Source organism: Delphinus delphis, chromosome 15 (genome assembly GCF_949987515.2).
Source record: "Delphinus delphis chromosome 15, mDelDel1.2, whole genome shotgun sequence".
In the NCBI taxonomy this organism is placed as follows: Eukaryota; Metazoa; Chordata; class Mammalia; order Artiodactyla; family Delphinidae; genus Delphinus; species Delphinus delphis.
The window spans coordinates 67,582,845-67,604,325 of record NC_082697.1 but is presented as its reverse complement, the minus strand read 5'-3'; the positions used below and the strand labels follow the sequence as shown (position 1 = coordinate 67,604,325).

Here is a 21,481-nt window from a genome sequence, read left to right as displayed (position 1 = left end):
CAGTTGCAGCAGGCAGCATGTCTTGGCGGACCCAGTAAGGCCTCCTTTGTTCTGCCTCTGCAGGTCCAGCTTTTAGCAGCCTGGCAGGAGCTGTGCCAGACTGACCTACCCCTGGACCGGCAGCTCACTGGACTCTATGACGCCTTGCTTGGTGCTTTGCACACGCAAATCCAGTGGGCTATGCAGGTAACAGCTCTTTTGGGTTCTAGCGAGAACAAAGCCTGTGGTGCCGAGGGAGAGGGTGATGGCCTTGGGAGCGGGCTGCTCGACCGACCGCAGAGCACCCAGGCCACCCAGAGAGAGCACCGCTTGAAGAACCTCCCCATTTGCTGTCGTCACCAAAGGGGCAGGAAAATCTTTAGGTCTCTGTTCTAACTCTTCTTATCGCTCTTATCTATATCTTAAATAGAATCTAATGTGACAATGTTGCTTGTTGTTCAGCAGGGGAGCCCTGTGGAATTCCTGGAGGCCATTATCTTCTGATCTAAAAGCAGGAGGGCCTCAGTCAGGTGGTGCTTGAGTGAACAAGGCTGTTTTAATCTTAACTTTGGGTAAAATTTACCCGGCCTAAAGTTAGTTTCCCTTGTTCTCACAATAGGCCGAGAGTTAGAGGAACAGTATAATTTTAAAGGCACCCTCTGACTTAGGGGAGAGGTGACACAGAGAACTTCATTTCATTTACTTTCATGAACTTTCCATCATTTACTTTCCTAAAGTCTCTAGGCATTTTCAGTCTTGAAGGATATGAAACATTGGTCCCTTGTCTTGATGCCAGGAGGTGCACTAGATCTTCTCTTTAGAAGGGGAAAAAGACTGTCTTATGTCTGAGTAATGACTGACTGGGCCTGTTTATGGTGTGGCTTATATTTTTTTCAGAATTAGTTGTGAATCACCCTTCGCATATTGGTTAGTAATTTGCTGGAATGGACTCCACTGTAGTTGGAGAGAATTCCTCATATAGGGTCATGTCATTCAAGGTGGTTGAAGTGCTCTTCTCCATCCTCTTTTCTTTCTCCTTGAACCAACCTCATTCAGACAAAAAAACCCAAAGAAACAAAAACACCCCCAAACCAGCGAACAAAACAAAAAACAACCTCCTGTAGAAGTTTCCCGTTTTTTATGTAATCGTCAGTTTTCAGTGATCCTGTCCATCCGCACGCATTTCTGTGTCCTTGTCTCGTCTACTGCTTATATCTTGAGGATAAAAACAGTTCATGCCTATAAGTACAATTGCCCTTCAGCATCTTGGAAAAAGGATTTCGACTTCTCACACTTTTTTTTGGGCCTCACCCCAAGTTTTGTAAGACGTAAGTTTATGCTAATTTCCACTTTTGTCCCATGGCCCATTTTCTTTTCAGAATGTGAGCATGATAGGTGACGGTCATCTCCTGAAGCTCAGTAGAGTACAGAAGAAAACCAAAGGAGCCAGGGTGAATGTGTCTCTAAAGACTTTTTTCCCTGGTATTTTATTTTATTTTTTATATTTTGGCCATGCCACGTAGCATGTGGGATCTTAGTTCCCCAACCAGGGATTGAACCCCGGCCCCCTGCAGTGGAAGTATGGAGTCTTAACCACTGGACCGCCAGGGAATTCCCTTTCCCCAGTATTTTAATATGGAAAGTTTCCAACATATAAAAAATTTGAAAGAATTGTACAGTGAACACCACATACCCACCTCCTGTGTTCTACAATGAACATTTTTCTATATTTGCTTTATCACAAATCTGTCCATCTATCCATGTGTATCTGTTCATTGACCCATCTTATTTTTTGATTCATTTCAAAGTAAGTTGCAAACATCATTCACTTCAGAACATACGTATTATTATTATTATTTTTTTTAACATCTTTATTGGGGTATAATTGCTTTACAATGGTGTGCTAGTTTCTGCCCCATAACAAAGTGAATCAGTCATACATAAACATATGTTCCCATATGTCTTCCTTCCTGCGTCTCCCTCCCTCCCACCCTCCCTATCCCACCCCTCCAGGCTGTCACAAAGCACCGAGCCAATATCCCTGTGCCATGCGGCTGCTTCCCACTAGCTATCTACCTTACTACGTTTGTTAGTGTGTATATGCCCATGACTCTCTCTCGCCCTGTCACAGCTCACCCTTCCCCCTCCCCATAACCTCAAGTCCGTTCTCTAGGAGGTCTGCGTCTTTATTCCTGCTTTACCCCTAGGTTCTTCATGACATTTTTTTTCTTAAATTCCATATATATGTGTTAGCATACGGTATTTGTCTTTTTCTTTCTGACTTACTTCACTCTGTATGACAGACTCTAGGTCTATCCACCTCATTACAAATAGCTCAATTTCGTTTCTTTTTATGGCTGAGTAATATTCCATTGTATATATGTGCCACATCTTCTTTATCCATTCATCCGATGATGGGCACTTAGGTTGTTTCCATCTCCGGGCTATTGTAAATAGAGCTGCAATGAACATTTTGGTACATGACTCTTTTTGAATTTTGGTTTTCTCAGGGTATATGCCCAGTAGTGGGATTGCTGGGTCATATGGTAGTTCTATTTGTAGTTTTTTAAGGAACCTCCATACTGTTCTCCATAGTGGCTGAACCAATTCACATTCCCACCAGCAGTGCAAGAGTGTTCCCTTTTCTCAGAACATACGTATTATTAACTAGAGTTCAGTATTTGTTTACTGGGATTTTTTTTAGGTAAAATTATAAAATGCAATGATCTTAAATATGCCATTTAGTTAGCTTTGACAAATGCTGTTTAACCTATTCCCCTACCAAGATATGGAACATGACTGTCACACTAGAAAGTTCCCTTGTGTTCCTTCTCAGTCAGTCTTAGTACCAGCATCCCTGAAGGCAACCACTGTTCTGATTTTTCCCACCATAATTTAGTTTAGCCCGTTTTAGAATTTCATGTAAATGGAATCATATGGTGTATGTCCTTTTGGCGAGGCTTCTTTCATTCAGCATGTTTTTGGAGATTTATTCATGTTGTTGTACGTATCAGTAGCTTGTTCCTTTTTATTACTGAACACTCTTACATGGTGTGAATATATGACAGTTTTGTTTATTGAGGTTTTTTTAAAATTTTATTTATTTAATTAGTTTATTTTTGGCTGCATTGGGTCTTTGTTGCTGTGCGCGGGCTTTCTCTAGTTGCAGCGAGCAGGGGCTACTCTTTGTTGCGGTGCGCGGGCTTCTCACTGAGGTGGCTTCTCTTATCGCGGAGCACGGGCTTCAGTAGTTGTGGCTTAACACTTAACCACTTCTTAACCACTGTGCCGCCACGGAAGCCCTATTGAGTCTTTTATTGATGGACACTTGTGCTATTTCCAGTTTAGTGCAATTATAAATAAAGCTACTCTAAACATTGTTCTGTAAGTTTTTTGTGGACACCACATGTTCATATCTCTTGGGTAAAGACGTGGAAGTGGAATTGCTGGGTTATAGAGTAGGTCTATATTTAGATTTATAAGAAATCAGCACTTTTGGGGCTTCCCTGGTGGCGCAGTGGTTGGGAATCCACCTGCCAATGCAGGGGACACAGGTTTGAGCCCTGGTCCGGGAAGATCCCACATGCCACGGAGCAACTAAGCCTGTGTGCCACAACTACTGAGCCTGCGCTCTAGAGCCTGTGAGCCACAGCTACTGAGCCCACGTGCTGCAACTACTGAAGCCCGCGCGCCTAGAGCCTGTGCTCCGCAACAAGAGAAGACACCACAATGAGAAGCCCGCGCACTGCAACAAAGAGTAGCCCCTGCTCGAAGCAACTAGAGAAAGCATGCACACAGCAACGAAGACCCAACGCAGCCAAAAATAAAGAAATAAAGAAATCAGCACTTTTTCAAAATGAGTATGCTTTTTACATTCCCAGAACACAAGCATGTGAGAGTTCTGATTGCTACACGTCAGGTGTTGTCTTTTTTTTTTTTTGTAAATTTATTTATTTATTTATTTTTGGCTGCGTTGGGTCTTCGTTGCTGCACTTGGGCTTTCTCTAATTGCAGTGAATGGGGGCTGCTCTTCGTTGTGGTGTATGGGCTTCTCACTGTGGTGGCTTCTCTTGTTGCAGAGCATGGGCTGTAGGCGTGCAGGCTTCAGTAGTTGCAGCACGTGGGCTCAGTAGTCGTGGCACACGGGCTTAGTTGCTCCACGACCTGTGGGAATCTTCCTGGACCAGGGCTTGAACCCATGTCCCCTGCATTGGCAGGCAGATTCTTTTTTTTAAAATTTATTTTATTTATTTATTATTTTTGGTCATGTTGGGTCTTTGTTGCTGTGTGCGGGCTTTCTCTAGTTGCAGTGAGCGGAGGCTACTCTTTGTTGTGGTGTGCGGGCTTCTCGTTGCAGTGGCTTCTCTTGTTGCACAGCACGGGCTCTAGGTGCATGGGTTTCAGTAGTTGTGGCACTCAGGCTCAGTAGTTGTGGCTCACGGGCTCTAGAGCGCAGGCTCAGTAGTTGTGGTGCATGGGCTTAGTTGCTCCGTGGCATGTGGGATCTTCCCGGACCAGGGCTCGAACCTGTGCCCCTGCATTGGCAAGCAGATTCTTAACCACTGCACCACCAGGGAAGTCCCTAGATGTTGTCTTTTTAATCTTAGTCATTCTGGTGGGTGTGTTGTAGTATCTTTCTGTGTTTTTTTTTTTTTTTTTTTTTTTGCGGTATGCGGGCCTCTCACTGTTGTGGCCTCTCCCGTTGCGGAGCACAGGCTCTGGACACGCAGGCTCAGCGGCCATGGCTCACGGGCCCACCTGCTCTGCGGCATGTGGGATCTTCCCGGACCAGGGCACGAACCCATGTCCCCTACATCGGCAGGCGGACTCTCAACCACTGCGCCACCAGGGAAGCCCCCTCTTTCAGTGGTTTTAATTTGCAATTCCCTGATGACTAAGGATGTTGAACACCTTTTCTCATGCTTATTGGCCATTTGTATATCTTCCTTTGTGAAGTATCTGTTCTGGTCTTCTACCCATTTAAAAAAATTGGGTAATTTGCCTTTCTATTATTGAGTTATAGAAGTTCTTTACGTATTCTAGGTATAAGTTCTTTATCAGATATATTTTGTAGATATTTCCTTCCAGTCTGTGGCTTGAGCAGAAGTGTTGATTTTGATGAACTTGATTTTATCATTTCTTTTATGGTTATTGCTTTCTTTGTCCTCAGAAACCATCACCATTCCCCAAGTTGCAAAGCTCTTCTGTGTTTTCTTATAGGAGCTTGTTGAGCTTTTACATTTAGTTCTATGGCCCATCTTGAATTATTTTTTGTGTGTAGTGTAGGGTAAGGTCAGATTGTTTTTGCATGTGCTGTTTGGGTTAATTCTATGGCCCTAGTTGTTAAGTTTGGTCTTACAGTCTTTGAACTTTTGGTTCTTGTTTGGCAAATGGCCAGAGCATCTCTTTTGCCAGATCGCTTTGAAGGAAAGGGGACACCTTTGAGCATAGGGGACCTGTTGGTTGGTCAGCTGGAACTATCAGCTATAAACATAGTTTCAGCTGACCAACCAATTAGAACGCTTGGGTACAGAGTCGTTTAGTCTAATTCTCCCCCCTCCACCCAGCACCCCAGCCTCAGGTCACTTAAATAGGAGCTAAGAGTGAAGTAGGTACTCATTGCCTAGTCCTTTCTCACAGTTCAAGGAGAGGAGTCAGGATTTCTCTTTCTAGATAAGAATAGTTTTCATTTTCTCCTTTGGTCCCATCCTTTCTTGTAGTAAAATGTTTCTTTTGTCAAATCAGGACATTGGCCTGGGTGATATGTAAAGGTCTCTATGGTTCTCTTATGTTTGGGGGATTGTGGGGGGAATACACTGGATGGAGACAGAGGAGGGTTTGTATTGGTGCAGCTTTGTGTGGAGGGAGTGGGAACATTGAATGCTAGACAGAAGTTTGGCTTTCTCTAGAAGATAGTGAGCCTCTGGAGCAATAGAGTGAATGATGATGTTACTGTTTTAAGAATGCTTTTGGTGTCAGAATATCACCTATGTAGTTTCTCTGCCAAAAAGTCTTACCATGAGGAAACATGCAGACAAATCCAAATCAAAGACCATTTTTCAAAACAACTGTCCTAGGGCTTCCCTGGTGGCGCAGTGGTTGGGAGTCTGCCTGCCGATGCAGGGGACACGGGTTCATGCCCCGATCCGGGAAGATCCCACATGCCGCGGAGCGGCTGGGCCCGTGAGCCATGGCCACTGAGCCTGCGTGTCTGGAGCCTGTGATCCGCAACGGGAGAGGCCACAACAGTGAGAGGCCCGCGTACCGCAAAAAAAAAAAAACTGTCCTAGACTCTTCAAAAATGTCAGTGTCATGAAAGAAAAAAAGTCAGGAAATTGTTTAGATTAAAGGAGACAAAAAAAAAAAAAAAAAGACAACTAAATGTAATTTCATGATCCTGGATTGGATTCTGCATGATGACAAAAAAAAACTATCAAGGACATTGAAAGAACAATTGGGGAAATTTGAACATGGACTGTGGCAGGTAAAAGTATTACATCAAGGTTACATTTGATTATCTGCAGTGTTGTAATATAGGAGGATGGCCTTATTCTTAAGAGATAAACGCTGAGGTATTTAGGGGTGACGTGTCGTGATATCTGTGATTATCTTTCCAATGGCTTAGAGAGAAATAGGAATAAAGCAGTTGTGGCAAAATGTTGATTGTTGAATCTTGTAGTATTTAAACATTTAAAGTGTAAGAAAAATTCTAAATAACATTTCAAAATAATGAATTTGGCGGTGGTAAATAGGGTGAATTGATGAAGAAAGACTGAAGACAGGTAGGAAGCTATGTTTGGTCTAGGATGGTAATGGTAATGTAGCAAAAGATACCCAGTTAATAAATGAACAGTTGCTAGGACCTGGTAACTGATAAAGGGACTGAAAGAAAGGAAAGTGAAAAGGGAGATTTTTATTCTGGTTGAATGGTGATGCTACTGACAGAAATAAGGAAGTTGATAGAAACAGACCTGGGGAGGTCAGTGGGAAAATAATGAATTCCAATTCAGGACACTTTTTTTTTTTTTTGCGGTACGCGGGCCTCTCACTGTTGTGGCCTCTCCTGTTGCGGAGCACAGGCTCCAGACTCGCAGGCTCAGCGGCTATGGCCCACGGGCCTAGCCGCTCCGCGGCATGTGGGATCTTCCCGGACCGGGGCACGAACCCGTGTCCCCTGCATCGGCAGGCGGACTCTCAACCACTACGCCACCAGGGAAGCCCTCAGGACACTTTTAAATTCCAAGTGAGAGTGGCTCAGCTTAATGGTGACATCCAGTAGATGGCTAGAAGCTGTTGCTCAGGATATAAATGGGTCATTTCGGTATTTGTTGGGTTAGATTTGCATTTCCTCTATTTCTTTCTCTCAGACCCCAGCAGTGATGTTTATTAAACTAAACAGGTGTTTGTTGAAGTTTTGTGAATTCTCTATGAGAATTTAAAAATTTTGTTTTCTATTTTGGTAATAATCTAAGAAAAAATATAAGCATATTTTGGGTCATGTATGTGACCACCTTATAACCAACTGCTGCCATGTAATTTCAGTGGGTGCTTTTCTGTTGATAGTCCCATTGGTACCCCTGTTCTATTGGGGGCCAGTGAAAACAGAAAGAGACAAACTTAATGCTTAGATAATGTAAGTGCTGGTGCCAAGTGAGTGCTGTTTAATGCCGTTGCCAACTTGATGTTTTCTTAGTAGTTTGTAGTTTGAGTAGAGATAGAAGCAGTGTAAAAATTCTCCTCACATACCACAGAGAAGCATAGGCAGGCTGAACTCAAAAAAAACCTGTGCTGTAGCAGGCAGATCAAATTATTGATGAAAAAGGCAGTTTAGCTGCAGTAAACATCTTCATCTGTCCTATTATTTTGAATTTTATTGGTTTGATAGTTAATTTTTTATGTGTGGTAAAATATACATAAAATTTACCATTTTAGCCATTTTAAGTGTACAATCAAGTGGCATTAAGTACATTCACAGTGTTGATTAACTATCGTGCTATCTATTTCCAGAACTTTTTCATCACCCTAAACAGAAACTGTGTACTGATTAAGTAATAACTCCCCACTTCGCCCTCTTCCATCCCCTAGTAACCTTAACCTTTACTGTGTCTATAAATTTTCCTATTCTAGATACCTCTTATAAGTAGGGCCATATGATATTTGTCCTTATGTGTTTGGCTGATTTCACTTAGCATAATGGTTTCAGGGATCATCCATGTTGTAGCATGTATCAGAATTTTCATTACTTTTTTATGGCTGAATAATCTGTTGTATGTATTTACTACATTTTGTCTATCCATTCATTTGTTGATAAACACTTGAATTGCTTCCACCTTTTGCTATTGTGAGTAATGCTGCTCTGAAAGTGTACAAATATCTCTTTGGGTCCCTGTTTTCAGTTCTTTTGGGTGTATACCTACAAGTGGAATTGCTGGATCATATCATAATCGTATGTTTAACATTTTGAGAAACTGCCAGACTGTTTTCTATAGCAGCTGCACCATTTTACATTCCCATCAGCAATGCATATAAGAATTCCAATTTCTCTACATCCTTGTCAACACTTGTTAATTTCCATTTTTTTGATAAATAGCCATTCTAGTGTGTGTGAAATGGTATCTCATGGAGGTTTTGATTTGTATTTCCCTAATGACTAATGATGTTGAACATCTTTTCACATGCTCATCAGCCATTTGTATTATCGTCTTTGGAGAAATGTCTATTACAGTTTTTTGCCCATTTTTGAATTGTAGTGTTTGGTTTTATGTTGTTGAGTTGTAGGAGTTCTTTATATATTCTGGATATTAATCCCTTATCAGTTACATGATTTGCAAATATTTTCTCCCATTCCATTGGTTGTCTTTTCACTCTATTTGTAACGTGCTTTAACAGATTTTTAATTTTGATATAGTTCAGTTTATCTGTTTTTTCTTTTATTGCCTATGCTTTTGGTATCATACTTAAGAAACTATAGTCATCTCTTGGTATCCTCAGGGAATTGATCCAGGAACCCACCCCCCTCCCCATACCAAGATCCATGGATGCTCAAGTCCCTTATATAAAATGGTGTAGTATTTGCATATAACCTATGCATGTACTCCTATATACTTTAAATCATCTCTAGATTACTTATAATACCTAATACAATGTAAAGGCTATGTAAATAGTTGCTGGTATGCAGCAAATTCAAGTTTTGCCTTTTGGAACTTACTGGACGTTTGTTTTTTTTTCCTGAATATTTTTGATCTGAGGTTGGTTGAATCTGTGGATGCAGAACGTGTAGATATGGAGGGCCAACTGTTGCTAAATCCAAGGTCATGAGGATTTTGCTGTATGTTTTCTCCTAAGAATTTTATAGGTTACTCTTTTTTAAAAAAAAAATTAATTTAGGGCTTCCCTGGTGGCACAATGGTTGAGAGTCCACCTGCCGATGCAGGGGACACGGGTTTGTGCCCCAGTCCGGGAAGATCACACATGCCACGGAGCGGCTAGGCCCGTGAGCCATGGCCACTGAACCTGCGTGTCCGGAGCCTGTGCTCCACAACGGGAAAGGCCACAACAGTGAGAGGCCTGCGTACCGCAAAAAAAAAATAATAATAATTAATTTATTTTTGGCTGCCTTGGGTCTTCATTGCTGCGCACAGTGAGCGGGGGCTACTTTTCGTTGCAGTGTGCAGGCTTCTCACCACGGTGGTTTCTCTTGTTGCAGAGCATGGGCTCTAGGCGTGCGGGCTTCAGTAGTTGTGGCACATGGGCTTCAGTAGTTGTGGGTCGTGGGCTCTGGAGTGCAGGCCCAGTAGTTGTGGCTCTCGGGCTTAGTTGCTCCGTGGCATGTGGGATCTTCCCATACTGGGGCTCGAACCAGCATCCCCTTCATTGGCAGGCAGATTCTTAACCACTGCGCCACCAGGGAAGCCCTATAGTTTACTCTTAACATTTAGGTCTAATTAATTTTGAGTTAATTTTTGTATATGGTATCAGGTAAGGATCCAACTTTTTTTTTTTTTTTTTTTGCACATAGTATCCAGTTTTCTGAGCACCATTTGTTGAAAAGAGTGTCCTTTTCCCATTGAATGATTTTGGCACTCATGTTGAAAATCATTTGACCATGTATGTGTGTTTCTGGGCTCTCTATTCCATTGGGCTATATGTCTATCCTTATGCAAGTACCACACTGTTTTGACTATTATAGCTTTATAGTAAGTTTCTTTTTTGCGATACGCGGGCCTCTCACTCTTGTGGCCTCTCCCATTGTGCAGCACAGGCTCTGGACGTGCAGGCTCAGTGGCCATGGCTCACGGGCCTAGCCGCTCTGCAGCATGTGGGATCTTCCTGGACCAGGGCACAAACCCGTGTCCCCTGCATTGGCAGGCGGACTCTCAACCACTGTGCCACCAGGGAAGCCCTGTAGTAAGTTTTGAAATTAGGAAGTGTGAGATAGCCAATGATCCTCTTTTTCAATATTGTTTTTGCTATTTGGGGTTCCCTCAAATTCCATATGAATTTTAGGGTGGGTTTTCCTGTTTCTCCAGAAAACACCTTTGGGATTTTGATGGAGATTGCATTGAATATGTAGATGGCTTTGGGTAGTCTTATCGTGTTAACAATATTAAGTCTTCCAGTACATGAACATGGGAAGTCTTTCCATTTTTTGTATGTATTCTTTAATTTCTCTCAGCAGTGTTTTGTCATTTTCAGTGTACAAGTCGTTTAGTTCCTTCGTTACATTTATTTCTAAATACTTTATTCTTTTTGATGCTATTGTAAATGGAATAATTTTCTTAATTTCCTTTTCAGATCGTTAGAATAGAATTGCTAGTATAGAAATGCAAGTGATTTAAAAAAAATTATTTATTTGGTTGCACTGGGTCTTTTAGTTGTGGCAGGTGGGCTCCTTAGTTGTGGCTTGTGGGCTCCTTAGTTGTGGCATGCAAACTCTTAGTTGCAGCATGCATGTGGGATCTAGTTCCCTGACCAGGGGTCAAAGCCAGGCCCTCTGCATTGGGAGCGCAGAGTCTTAACCACTGCGTCACCAGGGAAGTCCTTGAATGTGAGTGATTTTTGTTTGTTGATTTTCCATCTTCCAACTTTGCTGAATTTGTTTATTACTGCTAACTTTTCTTTTTTCAATTTGTTAGGATTTTCTACATATAAGATTACATCATTTGTGAAAAGAGATGTTACTGTTTCCTTTCCAATATAGATGCCTTTTATTACTTTTTCTTGTCCAATTCTTCTGGCTAGAACTTCCAGTATTATGTTGAATAAAGTGGCAAAAGCAGGCACCCTTGTCTTGTTCCTGGTCTTAGGGGAAAAGCTTTCAGTGTTTCACCATTGAATATGATGTTAGCCATGGGTTTTTCTGATATGGCCTTTATCATGTTGAGGAGGTTCCTTTCTATTCTTAGTTTATTGAGTGTTTTTTTTTTTCCAATTATGAAAGGGTGTTGAATTTTGTCAGATGCTTTTTCTGCATTAATTGAGATTAATGCGCTTTTCCCCCCTTCATTCTGTTAATATAGTATATTACATTGACTAATTTGATATGTTGAACCATTCATTCTGGAGATCAGTCTCAGTCATGGTGTATAATCCTTTTAATATGCTGCTAAATTCAGTTTACTAGTATTTTGTTGAGTATTTTTGTACGTGTATTTATAAGAGATATTGTTCTATAATTTTCTGTTCTTTTCTTTTAGTATTTGCCTGGCTTTTTTATCAGGTTAATGATGCCCTCATAGAATGAATTAGGAAGTGTTCTATATTAATTTGCTAGGGCTGCGATAACAAAGTACCATGTAATAGGTGGTTTAAAGAATAGAAATTCGTTCTGGAGGCTAGAAGCCCAAGGTCAAGGTGTTGGCCGGGTTGATTTCTTCTGACGCTTCTTTCCTTGGCTTGCAGATGGTAGTCTTTTCCCTGTGTCTTTCCTTTATGTGTGCCTGTGTCCTAATCTCCTCTTGTATAAGGACACTGGTCAGATTGGATTAGGGCCCACCCAGATGACCTCATTTTATCTTAATTGCCTCTTTAAAGGCCTTCCATCCAAATATAGTCACATTCTGAGGTACTGGGGGATTTGGACTTCAATATATGAATTTTGGGGAGACACAATTCAGAATATAACATGCTCCCTCCTCTCCAATTTTTTGGGAAGAGTTTGAGAAGGATTGGTATTAATTCTTTTAATGTTTGGTAGAATTTACCAGTGAAGCCATCTGGTTCTCGTTTTTTCTTTATTGGGAGGTTTTTGATTACTGATTCAGTCTCCTTACTAGTTATAGGTCTATTCAGATTTTCTGAAGTCACTTTTCGTAAATAATATTTGTAGGAATTTTTTGTCCATTTCATCTAGGTTATCTAGTTTGTTAGCATACAGCTGTTCATAGTATTCTCTTATAATCCCTTTTATTTCTATAAAATTGGTAGTAAATGTCCCCACCTTCATACCTGATCTTAGTAATGTGAATCTAATCTTTTTTTTTTTGGTCAGTCTAGGTAAAAGGTTTGCCATTTTGTTAATCTTTTAAAAGAACTAACTTCTGATTTTGTTGATTTTCTTTATTGATTTTCTGTTCTCTGTTTCATTTACCTCTGCTCTAATCTTTATTATATCCTTTCTTCTACTAGCTTTGGGTTTAGTTTCTTCTTTTTCTAATTCCTAAATGTGTACAGTTAGGTTATTGATTTGAGATATTTCTGCTTTTTTAATGTGTGCATTTACAGCTATAAATTTTCCCCTTTGCACTGCTTTTGCTGTATCCATAAGTTTTGGTTTCCATTTTCCTTCATTTCAAGATATTTTCTAATAAAAATGTGAATTGATTGATTTTATAATTTCTAAACTTACACTTATTTTGGCCTTAGTGTTGCATAAGAACAGTCTTATATCTTGTTTCACATTTGACTAAGTGAATCTGTACTTAATACAGGGGTCCCCAACCCCAGGGTCCACGGCCTGTTAGAAACCGGGCCACACAGCAGGTGAGCGGAGGGCGGGGCCAGCAATAGACAGAAAGTAGCCAATTGTCCTGGACAGGATGCAAGTCTTGCTAGTTTACTTGGCTTTCTGAGCACGTTCACATGGGTGCTGAGGAAAGCTTGGGGCTCTTGACTAGACCGCTTTCCGGCTTGGAAGGATTCCTTTGAGCAGTCCAGGAGTCTGCTTCTTTAGAAGGTCTGCTCCAGTGTGCTAACACAGATACCTCTCTTCCTCTGCAGGTTTTCAGGAACCCCTACGAGGTGGTGACTGTGCTGCTGATTCAGACCCTGGGGGCCCTGGTGCCCTCTCTGCCCATCTGCCTCAGCTCCAGTGTGGAGAGGGCAGGGCCCGAGCTGGAGCTCGTCAAGCTGCTGGACTTCTACGACGCCACCGCCCACTTTGCCAAGGGATTGGAGATGGCCCTGCTTCCCCATGCAGGTAAACATCCTTCCTCCCAGCTCGCGGACTTTTTTCTTTTTTTTTTCTTTTTTTGCGGTACGCGGGCCTCTCACTGTTGTGGCCTATCCCGTTGCGGAGCACAGGCTCCGGACGCGCAGGCTCAGCGGCCATGACTCACGGGCCCAGCCGCTCCGCAGCATGTGGGATCTTCCTGGACCGTGGCACGAACCCGTGTCCCCTGCATCGGCAGGCGGACTCTCAACCACTGCGCCACCAGGGAAGCCCTCGCGGGCTTGCTTTTACTCGCTCTTTTTGAAGCTTCTGGGGCCTGGGTTTGTTTGCCTTTTCTGGTGACTGATTTTACAGAAATGCAAGGGATCAGTGTTTTCCTTCTCAACAGATATGAAAACCTTTTCCATGAAAACATTGCCATTATGGAAATAATTGTTGCCTAGCTCCAGTGCTGCCTAGGTGCTTTTACACACTCTGGGGAAGTGATAGACACTTCTGCAGGGGCTTAGAATGCAAGAGGCAGGTAGACATTAGTGGCAACGAGTTGGCAGTGAGTTACACTTGGGAGGGTAGTGTCCTCTTCCTTTCAAGGCATCACAGAACCTTGGGTAAGTCAACCTTAAAAGTAAGTTTAAGAGAACAAATGGATTAGAGGAGCTTTTTGATAGGACAACAGCAAGTTTTTAAGGGCAGGGTTGCTGCATTAGGACTAAGGGTGGCTATAAGGAAACTGGGCTTTCCCCAGCTGCCATCTGAGAGCAAAGCACTCCTTCTTCCCATTTAGGCAAACAATGCCTGGTGTGTTGCATTTCCCCAGCTGTTTCCCATCTAGGTTAAAAGCATCATAAACTTTTCAGTCATACAGACTTCATCACGAATGCCGTCAAATCAGGAAATCGCTTCAGGAAGGCCTGCTTCTGCCGTTTGGCTGCTGTGTGCCACTGACTTGGTTTATTTAATAGTTATTCTCTTTAATTACCCTTGTGTGTAATTACCTCGTACATTCCTGGGAGTGTGTTTATTGTTCGAGTTCCTGATGACTCATCGGTGTTTTTGGCACACTCACTGGTCAGGCCCTGGTTGTGGGAGAGGCATGGTGGATGTGGCTTTCAAGGGACCTGGATGCTGTGGTCCTAGTGGCTGAAGAGTATGTAGGCTGAGCGTCCTGTGGAGCAGAGTGGAATGAAGGCAGGGCAAGGAGCAGATTGCTTTTCTCCCACTGGTGATGGACATTATTGAAGAAGAGAGAACCACCCTCTGAAGAATCATGAAAATGCTTTGTTAGTCAGCCATGGAAGTTTAGATTTTTAATGATTCCTACTGAGGTTTTCAAAAAAGTATACGTATTTTTTTTTTTTTTTTTTTTTGCGGTACACGGGCCTCTCACTGTTGTGGCCTCTCCCATTGCGGAACAGAGGCTCCGGATGCGCAGGGTCAGTGGCCATGGCTCACGGGCCCAGCCGCTCCACGGCATGTGGGATCTTCCCGGACCGGGGCACGAACCCGTGTCCCCTGCATCGGCAGGCAGACGATTCTCAACCACTGCGCCACCAGGGAAGCCCTAAAAAGTATACGCATTTTTAAATTTAAAAATACTTTGGAAACACACAAAAATAAAAATAAAAGAGTAAAAATGATCCATAATCTCATGACTCAGAGAAGGCCATGGGAACATTTTATTTCCTCCCAGTAATTCAAATATAATTATACATTTTCATAAATAAATATAAAATATATGCATATATAAGTATATGCATATATAAATATATATGCACATACATATTTTAAAATATTAGCTTAAAAAATTTTATTTATTTAGTTTTGGCGGCATTGGGTCTTCATTGCTACGCACGGGCTTTCTCTAGTTGTGGCTAGCAGGGGCTACCCTTAGTTGCGGTGTATGAGCTTCTCATTGCAGTGGCTTCTCTTGTTGCATAGCACGGGCTCTAGGCACGCGAGCTTCAGTAGTTGTGGCTCGCGGGCTCTAGAGCTCAGGTTCAGTAGTTGTGGAGCATGGACTTAGTTGTTCTGCGGCATGTGGGATCTTCCTGGACCAGGGATTGAACCTTTGTTCCCTACATTGGCAGGCAGATTCTTAACCACTGCACCACCAGGGAAGTCCCAAAATATTAGTTTATATGATCTTATATTCTCTTTTTTGCTCAAATTAATATAATGAGCATTTTTTATGTCATTCAATATTTTCCTAAAACATGGTTTTTAATGACCACTTGATAACTATGGCTTACTTTAATTTTTAAATCTGCTGTTATAAATAAAACTATTATTAACAATCTTACATATTAATTTTGGAGTCCAGCTCTGATTATTCCTTGGGATAAGTTTGAGAATTACAATTGCTAATAAATGAAAAATTTAAAGATGTTTGTCACATTTTTCTCTTTAGAAAGTTTCTACCTGTTTTCACGTCCATCAGTAGTAAATGAGGCTGCTGATTCCCACATGCCCTCACCAGCACTAGGCTCTATCTTTTTTTTCCCTTGCCAGGTTCTTAGACAGTTAATGATATATTATTTTAATTTTCATGTCTTTGATTACTAGCCAGTTTGAAAATTATATTATAAAAAGTTATATTTTTTTCTTGAATTTCTTATTCTTTTGCTTCTTTTTCTGTTTGAGGGTTTAATCTATTTCTGGTTAATTTATAAGAGCAATTTATTTAAAGCAGTATATTATTAAATATATTATAAAAAGCAACAAAGTATTGTTATAAAAATTCATGATATAGCTATCTGTAACACAAAATGAAAGTCTCCTATAATCCCGCTTGCTAGAAATAACCACTGTTAAAAATTTGGTGTATATTCCCTAAATATCCTTATATAGTAAGGATTTTTTTTTCTTATCAAGTATGTTGCAGATGTATTTTCTAACTTTCTGGTTTGCCTTTAACACTTTTCCATTTTAATAATTAATAATGTACATAGTATAATTCAAAATATGTAAAAGGTTATGCAATAGAAAGTCAAAAAGTTAAATAATTTGTTGACTTTATAGTTAATAAGCAATATGTATTCAGTATAGAAAAAACCAGAAAATACAAGGAAGGAAAATGATCGTGCTCAACCAACTGTCCAGAAACAGTATTTTGGATTATATACACATGGAAATTTTGTATATGAGTGTGTGGGTACTTAAATGTTTTTAATAGAATATTTTATTATCATTATCACCCCCCATTTTATATTGATTCAATATCGTCATCCAAAACACAAGTTTTCCCAGTTCCACAGAAGTCTTTATAGCTGTTTCCCTACCTCGCATTAAAATCCAGTCAGTGTACATGCATTGTCTTTGGTTGTCCTGTCTCTTTAATCTCTTTTAATCTAAAAGAGTCATCTCATCTTTTGTCTTTCATGACATTGACGTCTTTGAAGAATACAGGGTAGTTTTCCTGTAGAATGTTCCATATTCTGTAATTATCTAATTGTTTCCTTGTGATTACATTTAGATTAAACATTTTTAGTAAGAATACTACATTGGTGATGATGTGTACTTCCTATGGCATCACATCAGGAGACACATAATGTCCAATTATTGGTGATGGGTTAATCACTTGGTAGTTGTACCTGCCAGATGACTCCATTGTAAAGTTACCTTTTCCTCTTTATAATTAATAAGTATCTGTGGCGTGACATTTTGAGCCCATAGGAATATACTGTTACTTAAGAAATATTTACCTAGTGACTTTAGCATCCATTGGTAATCCTTGTCTGAATAAACTTTTGCATTGCTGATTATAAAATGGTAATATTCTAATTCTCTCATTCCTTTTACATGTATTAGCTGGCATTCTTTTTTAAAAAAATATTTATTTATTTATTTTTGGCTACGTTGGGTCTTCGTTGCTGCTCACGGGCTTTTTCTAGTTGCGGTGAGCGGAGGCTACTCTTCGTTATGGTGTGTGGGCTTCTCATTGCAGTGGCTTCTCTTGTTGCGGAGCACGGGCTCTAGGAGTGCAGGCTTCAGTAGTTGTGGCACATGGACTCAGTAGTTGTGGTGCACAGTTGCTCCACTGCATGTGGGATCTTCCCAGACCAGGGCTCGAACCTGTGTCCCCTACATTGGCAGGCAGATTCTTAACCACTGCGCTACCAGAGAAGTCCCTTGCCGGCATACTTTTGTGAAGAGGAGCTTTTTCTTTCTCTTTGATATCACTATGAACTCATTGGATTCTTTTTTTATTCATTGTATTATGATCCATTATTTTCATTATTCATTTTGATGCTCGAATTATTTCAGATTTGGTCAGTGGTTGCCCCTTCAGGCTGGCTCCCGTATCATTTTGACGCGTCCCTATCAGCCTGTGAGTGCTTTATTGTTTTTTGGCACACACTGTTCCAGGAACACTTTGTACTTTCTCTGCCTCAGACCGGGAATCAGCCATATTCTCGAGGAGCTTGGTTTCTTCTAATGGGAAATGGTATTTAGAAACCAAGATCTGGCACCAGGGATGCTTATTGTTGCTGGACTATTATTACTTCCTATGCCCTTTGTGGACAGAACTAGGAAATGCATAGTTTTTAAAATTACCAGTTTACACTGATACTTCCAAATCAAATGCAACACCAATAGATTTTTACCTCTTGCTGTTCTCAGTTGCATCTCTTTTCTCCTACAGTGAAAATTCTGGTTCTCATCAGCAGTGCGTGTGTGTGTGTGTGTGTGTGTGTGTGTGCATGTGGTGTGTGTGTGTGTTATATACACATACAGTTATTTTTCATGACCCTATTATGGATAGGTCAAAATGTATTTAGTTTATTTATTCAACTACAAATGGACTAGTTCTAGAGTGCTGGATGCTGAGGATGCTATGCTAAGCAAAACCAGACACAGTCCCTGCTCTCATACAATGTATGTTCCAGTGGGAAATAACCAAATAATCCACTAATGAGTGTATAATTACAAAGTGAGATGAGTACTTTGAAGAATAGCAAAATGGTTCTAGGAGAAAAGCAAAATGGTTTTAAGCAAATAAAGATGATTGAGATTAGCAGACTTGAGTTTAGTGAGTACTGAAGGAAGAATAGGCATTAACCAGATGAAGAGGGATAGGGAAGAACAAGGTCGTTTCAGACAGAAGTAGTGGCAGGTGGCCAGAGGGGAGCTTCTGAGGAGCTGAGGGAAGGCTAGAGGCTAGGGGAATTGTGAAGGAGGCTGAGTCTATAGAAGTAAACATAAAAGTAGCTGGCCTTTATTAAGTGCTTATACATGCTAGACACATACTATTTTGGTTTTTTTTGTTTTTTTTTTGCGGTACGCGGACCTCTCACTGTTGTGGCCTCTCGCGTTGCGGAGCACAGGCTCCGGACGCCCAGGCTCAGCGGTCATGGCTCACGGTCCCAGGCGCTCCGTGGCATGTGGGATCTTCCCGGACCGGGGCACGAACCCGTGTCCTCTGCATCGGCAGGCGGACTCTCAACCACTGCGCCACCAGGGAAGCCCGACACATACTATTTTATATAATCTCCAGTTAAGCCTTATAAAATTGATGCCATTATTAATTTCATTTTATAGTTGAGGAAACAGACATTGAAAAGTTAAGTCATATGCACAGAGTCACCTAACTAGGAAGCAGTAGAGCTTCAATAGAAGAGCCTTCACCCTTAACTACCACCCCCTTTCACCCCCTGAGGTCAAACGATGCAGAACTTTGTAGGCTATGGAAAAGATTTTGGATTCCAACTGAAGAGATAATTCTTAGAAGTTGAATTGCTGTGCCATAGAATATGCACATTAAAATTTTTATGTAGTTGAATATAGGAATTTTGGGAATGCCTAGTGTATGGGCTCCAGATGGAAAATGTTCTTTCTGCAGAGCCTTTTCTCTGTAGCAGTTCTTGAACTTGACCCTGAGGAGGGTTATCATTTGAAGAGGTTCTTGACTATGACGGGTTGTAGGATTAAGGGGATTGGTATCTTTAATAGTGCCTTAGGCACATAATGCACAAAGCTCAAATGTATCAGAAGATTTACTGACATGATTGCTTCAGCTTCCATGAATGGTAAAAGCAGATGAACAGAAAGTAGTCATCCCTAAGATGAAATAGGAAAAGTTCCAGTGGAGGTCCTTGCACCTGTTGTTTTTCAGCAATTGATTTCCAATTCTTTGTTCATTATTGCATTTAATTTCTGATTCCCTGAAGATGAGCAAACCCTGGTGAAAGTCGTGGAGCTGGTGGATGCTGTGTATGGTCCGTACAGACCCTACCAGCTGAAGTACGGTGACATGGAAGAGAAGAACCTCCTCCTCCAGATCAGCGCGGTGCCTCTGGTAATGGCATAATACCGGCAGTGGCCATTCGGGAATCATTCTATTTGCCAGACTCCTAGGGTTGGGGGTGGGTGGGATGCGTCAGAGAAGGTGTGAGGTGGCATTAGGAATGCAAAGAGTGGGAACTGGTGTGCAAACACTGGGCTCTCAGTGCTTCCTGGGCTCTTGTAATCCAAATGTAAAATGAGACCACAGATATGCTACCAGTTTTTTATTTAAAATCCTCTAGCAAAACTTAGAGGCTTAAATCTTCTTGAGAGTAAGTTGATTATCCCCCTGATTCAGTCATTATCACACAATCTTTTGTTTAAGGCAGCATATGCAAATGGACACAGGAGCTGAGTATTCGTGGACAGTACTCTAGGGCCAGGTTCACCAGGTGGGCACCAGAGGGGAATTTCCATTGTAAATGTTAAGGTTGCCTAGCATGATGTGAGTTGACATTTAAGAATAGATCTTACAGTAGTTAAAACCTGCCACCTCCCGCTGCTTTTCCGTTTTCTAAGGACGTACCTAGAAAGTCTGTTCCGCTCAGTTATGTTCTTGCCTCTGAAGGAAGCATTTTCCTTTCACTGCATTCTTTTGGAGCGTGTGGTATGGAGAATTCAAATCCTAGCTTGAGAGCCAGAGGGAGAGATGCCATCTTAAATGACAGAAAAAGAGGAAAGAGATGAAAAATGTAAAGATGAATATAAGGATTTGATCATGCTTTTTAGCCAGGAGTTTATTTCTGTGATCTCACTGACCACTTAGACTGTTCTTCCCTAGGTCGGGCTCTTAAAGAGCTGTCACAGTTTGGGACTGCATTTCTGTTGCACCTATTAAGTGATTTACCATGAATGAGGAGGTTTGGAGCTCTCCCCATCTTCATGTTGTCTATTCGTTTGTTCTTCAGTCTGAGGCAGCTTTTTTTATCTCTGTTTGCTGACCAGGAGCGTGGGGAAGTCATTGATTGTGTGCAGGAGCTGAGCCACTCTGTGAACAAGCTCTTTGGCCTTGCTTCTGCAGCCATTGACAGATGCATCACATTTACGAACGGCCTGGGGACCTGTGGCCTGCTGACAGCCCTGAAATCCCTCTTTGCCAAGTAAGGCTGGGGGGAGTGGGGTCAGGGCCAGCCTGATTGGAGAATGATGTCTCTCCCAATTAAAAATGTGTGTGCCCTGTATTCCTGCCATGAACCCGGGAGAGGCACTTGCACCTGAGCCCAAGGGGGTGTTCTTAAGGACGTTAAGAACACTGTGGCACATTTGTAATGGTGGAGCATCTGAAGCAATGTGAATGTCCATCCATTTGGAAATGGCCAAATAAGATACGGTATATTCATATGAGGGGAGTTCCCTATGTGGCAGTTAAGGTGTTAATTAGATCTACACATAACAACATGGATAGATCTCAAAACATACTGCTGAGTGAATAAAAGGTTGCAGAATACTATATAGAGTCTCATACAGTGTGTGAAAAGAATATACAAAAAATAGAGTATATTTTCTGTAGCAGGGTTCGGCAAATTTTTTCTGCCAAGGGCCGGATGGTATGTATTTTAGGCTTTGAGGGCCTTACAGCCAACAGAGACTTTTGTAGTGCACTGCCCTAGTAGTAGAAAAGCATCCAGAGACAACACATACATGAGTGGATGTGGCTCTGTTCCACTAAAACTTTATTTACAGAAAACCAGGAGTGCCAATTCCTGTTCTAGATCTTTTTTTGTCACTTTAAAATGCATTATATATTCCTATAGCATAGAGGTCAGCAAACTCTAGCTCATGAGCCAAGTCTGTTTTTGTACAAGTTTTTGTAAAAGCTATATTGGAACG

General features: G+C 41.4%; 1 protein-coding gene across 3 annotated transcripts in view; it reads left to right on the top strand.

Annotated features, from left to right (window-relative positions):
- Positions 1-21,481, top strand: part of COG7 (component of oligomeric golgi complex 7) — an 88,825-nt gene that overhangs the window by 20,729 nt on the left and 46,615 nt on the right. For all 3 annotated transcript variants that reach the window (XM_060031894.1, XM_060031893.1, XM_060031895.1), the window contains 4 exons: positions 64-186; positions 13,198-13,396; positions 19,537-19,664; positions 20,597-20,751. In XM_060031894.1, coding sequence (XP_059887877.1) covers positions 64-186; positions 13,198-13,396; positions 19,537-19,664; positions 20,597-20,751 — 605 coding nt within the window. The remainder of the gene's footprint in view (positions 1-63; positions 187-13,197; positions 13,397-19,536; positions 19,665-20,596; positions 20,752-21,481) is intronic.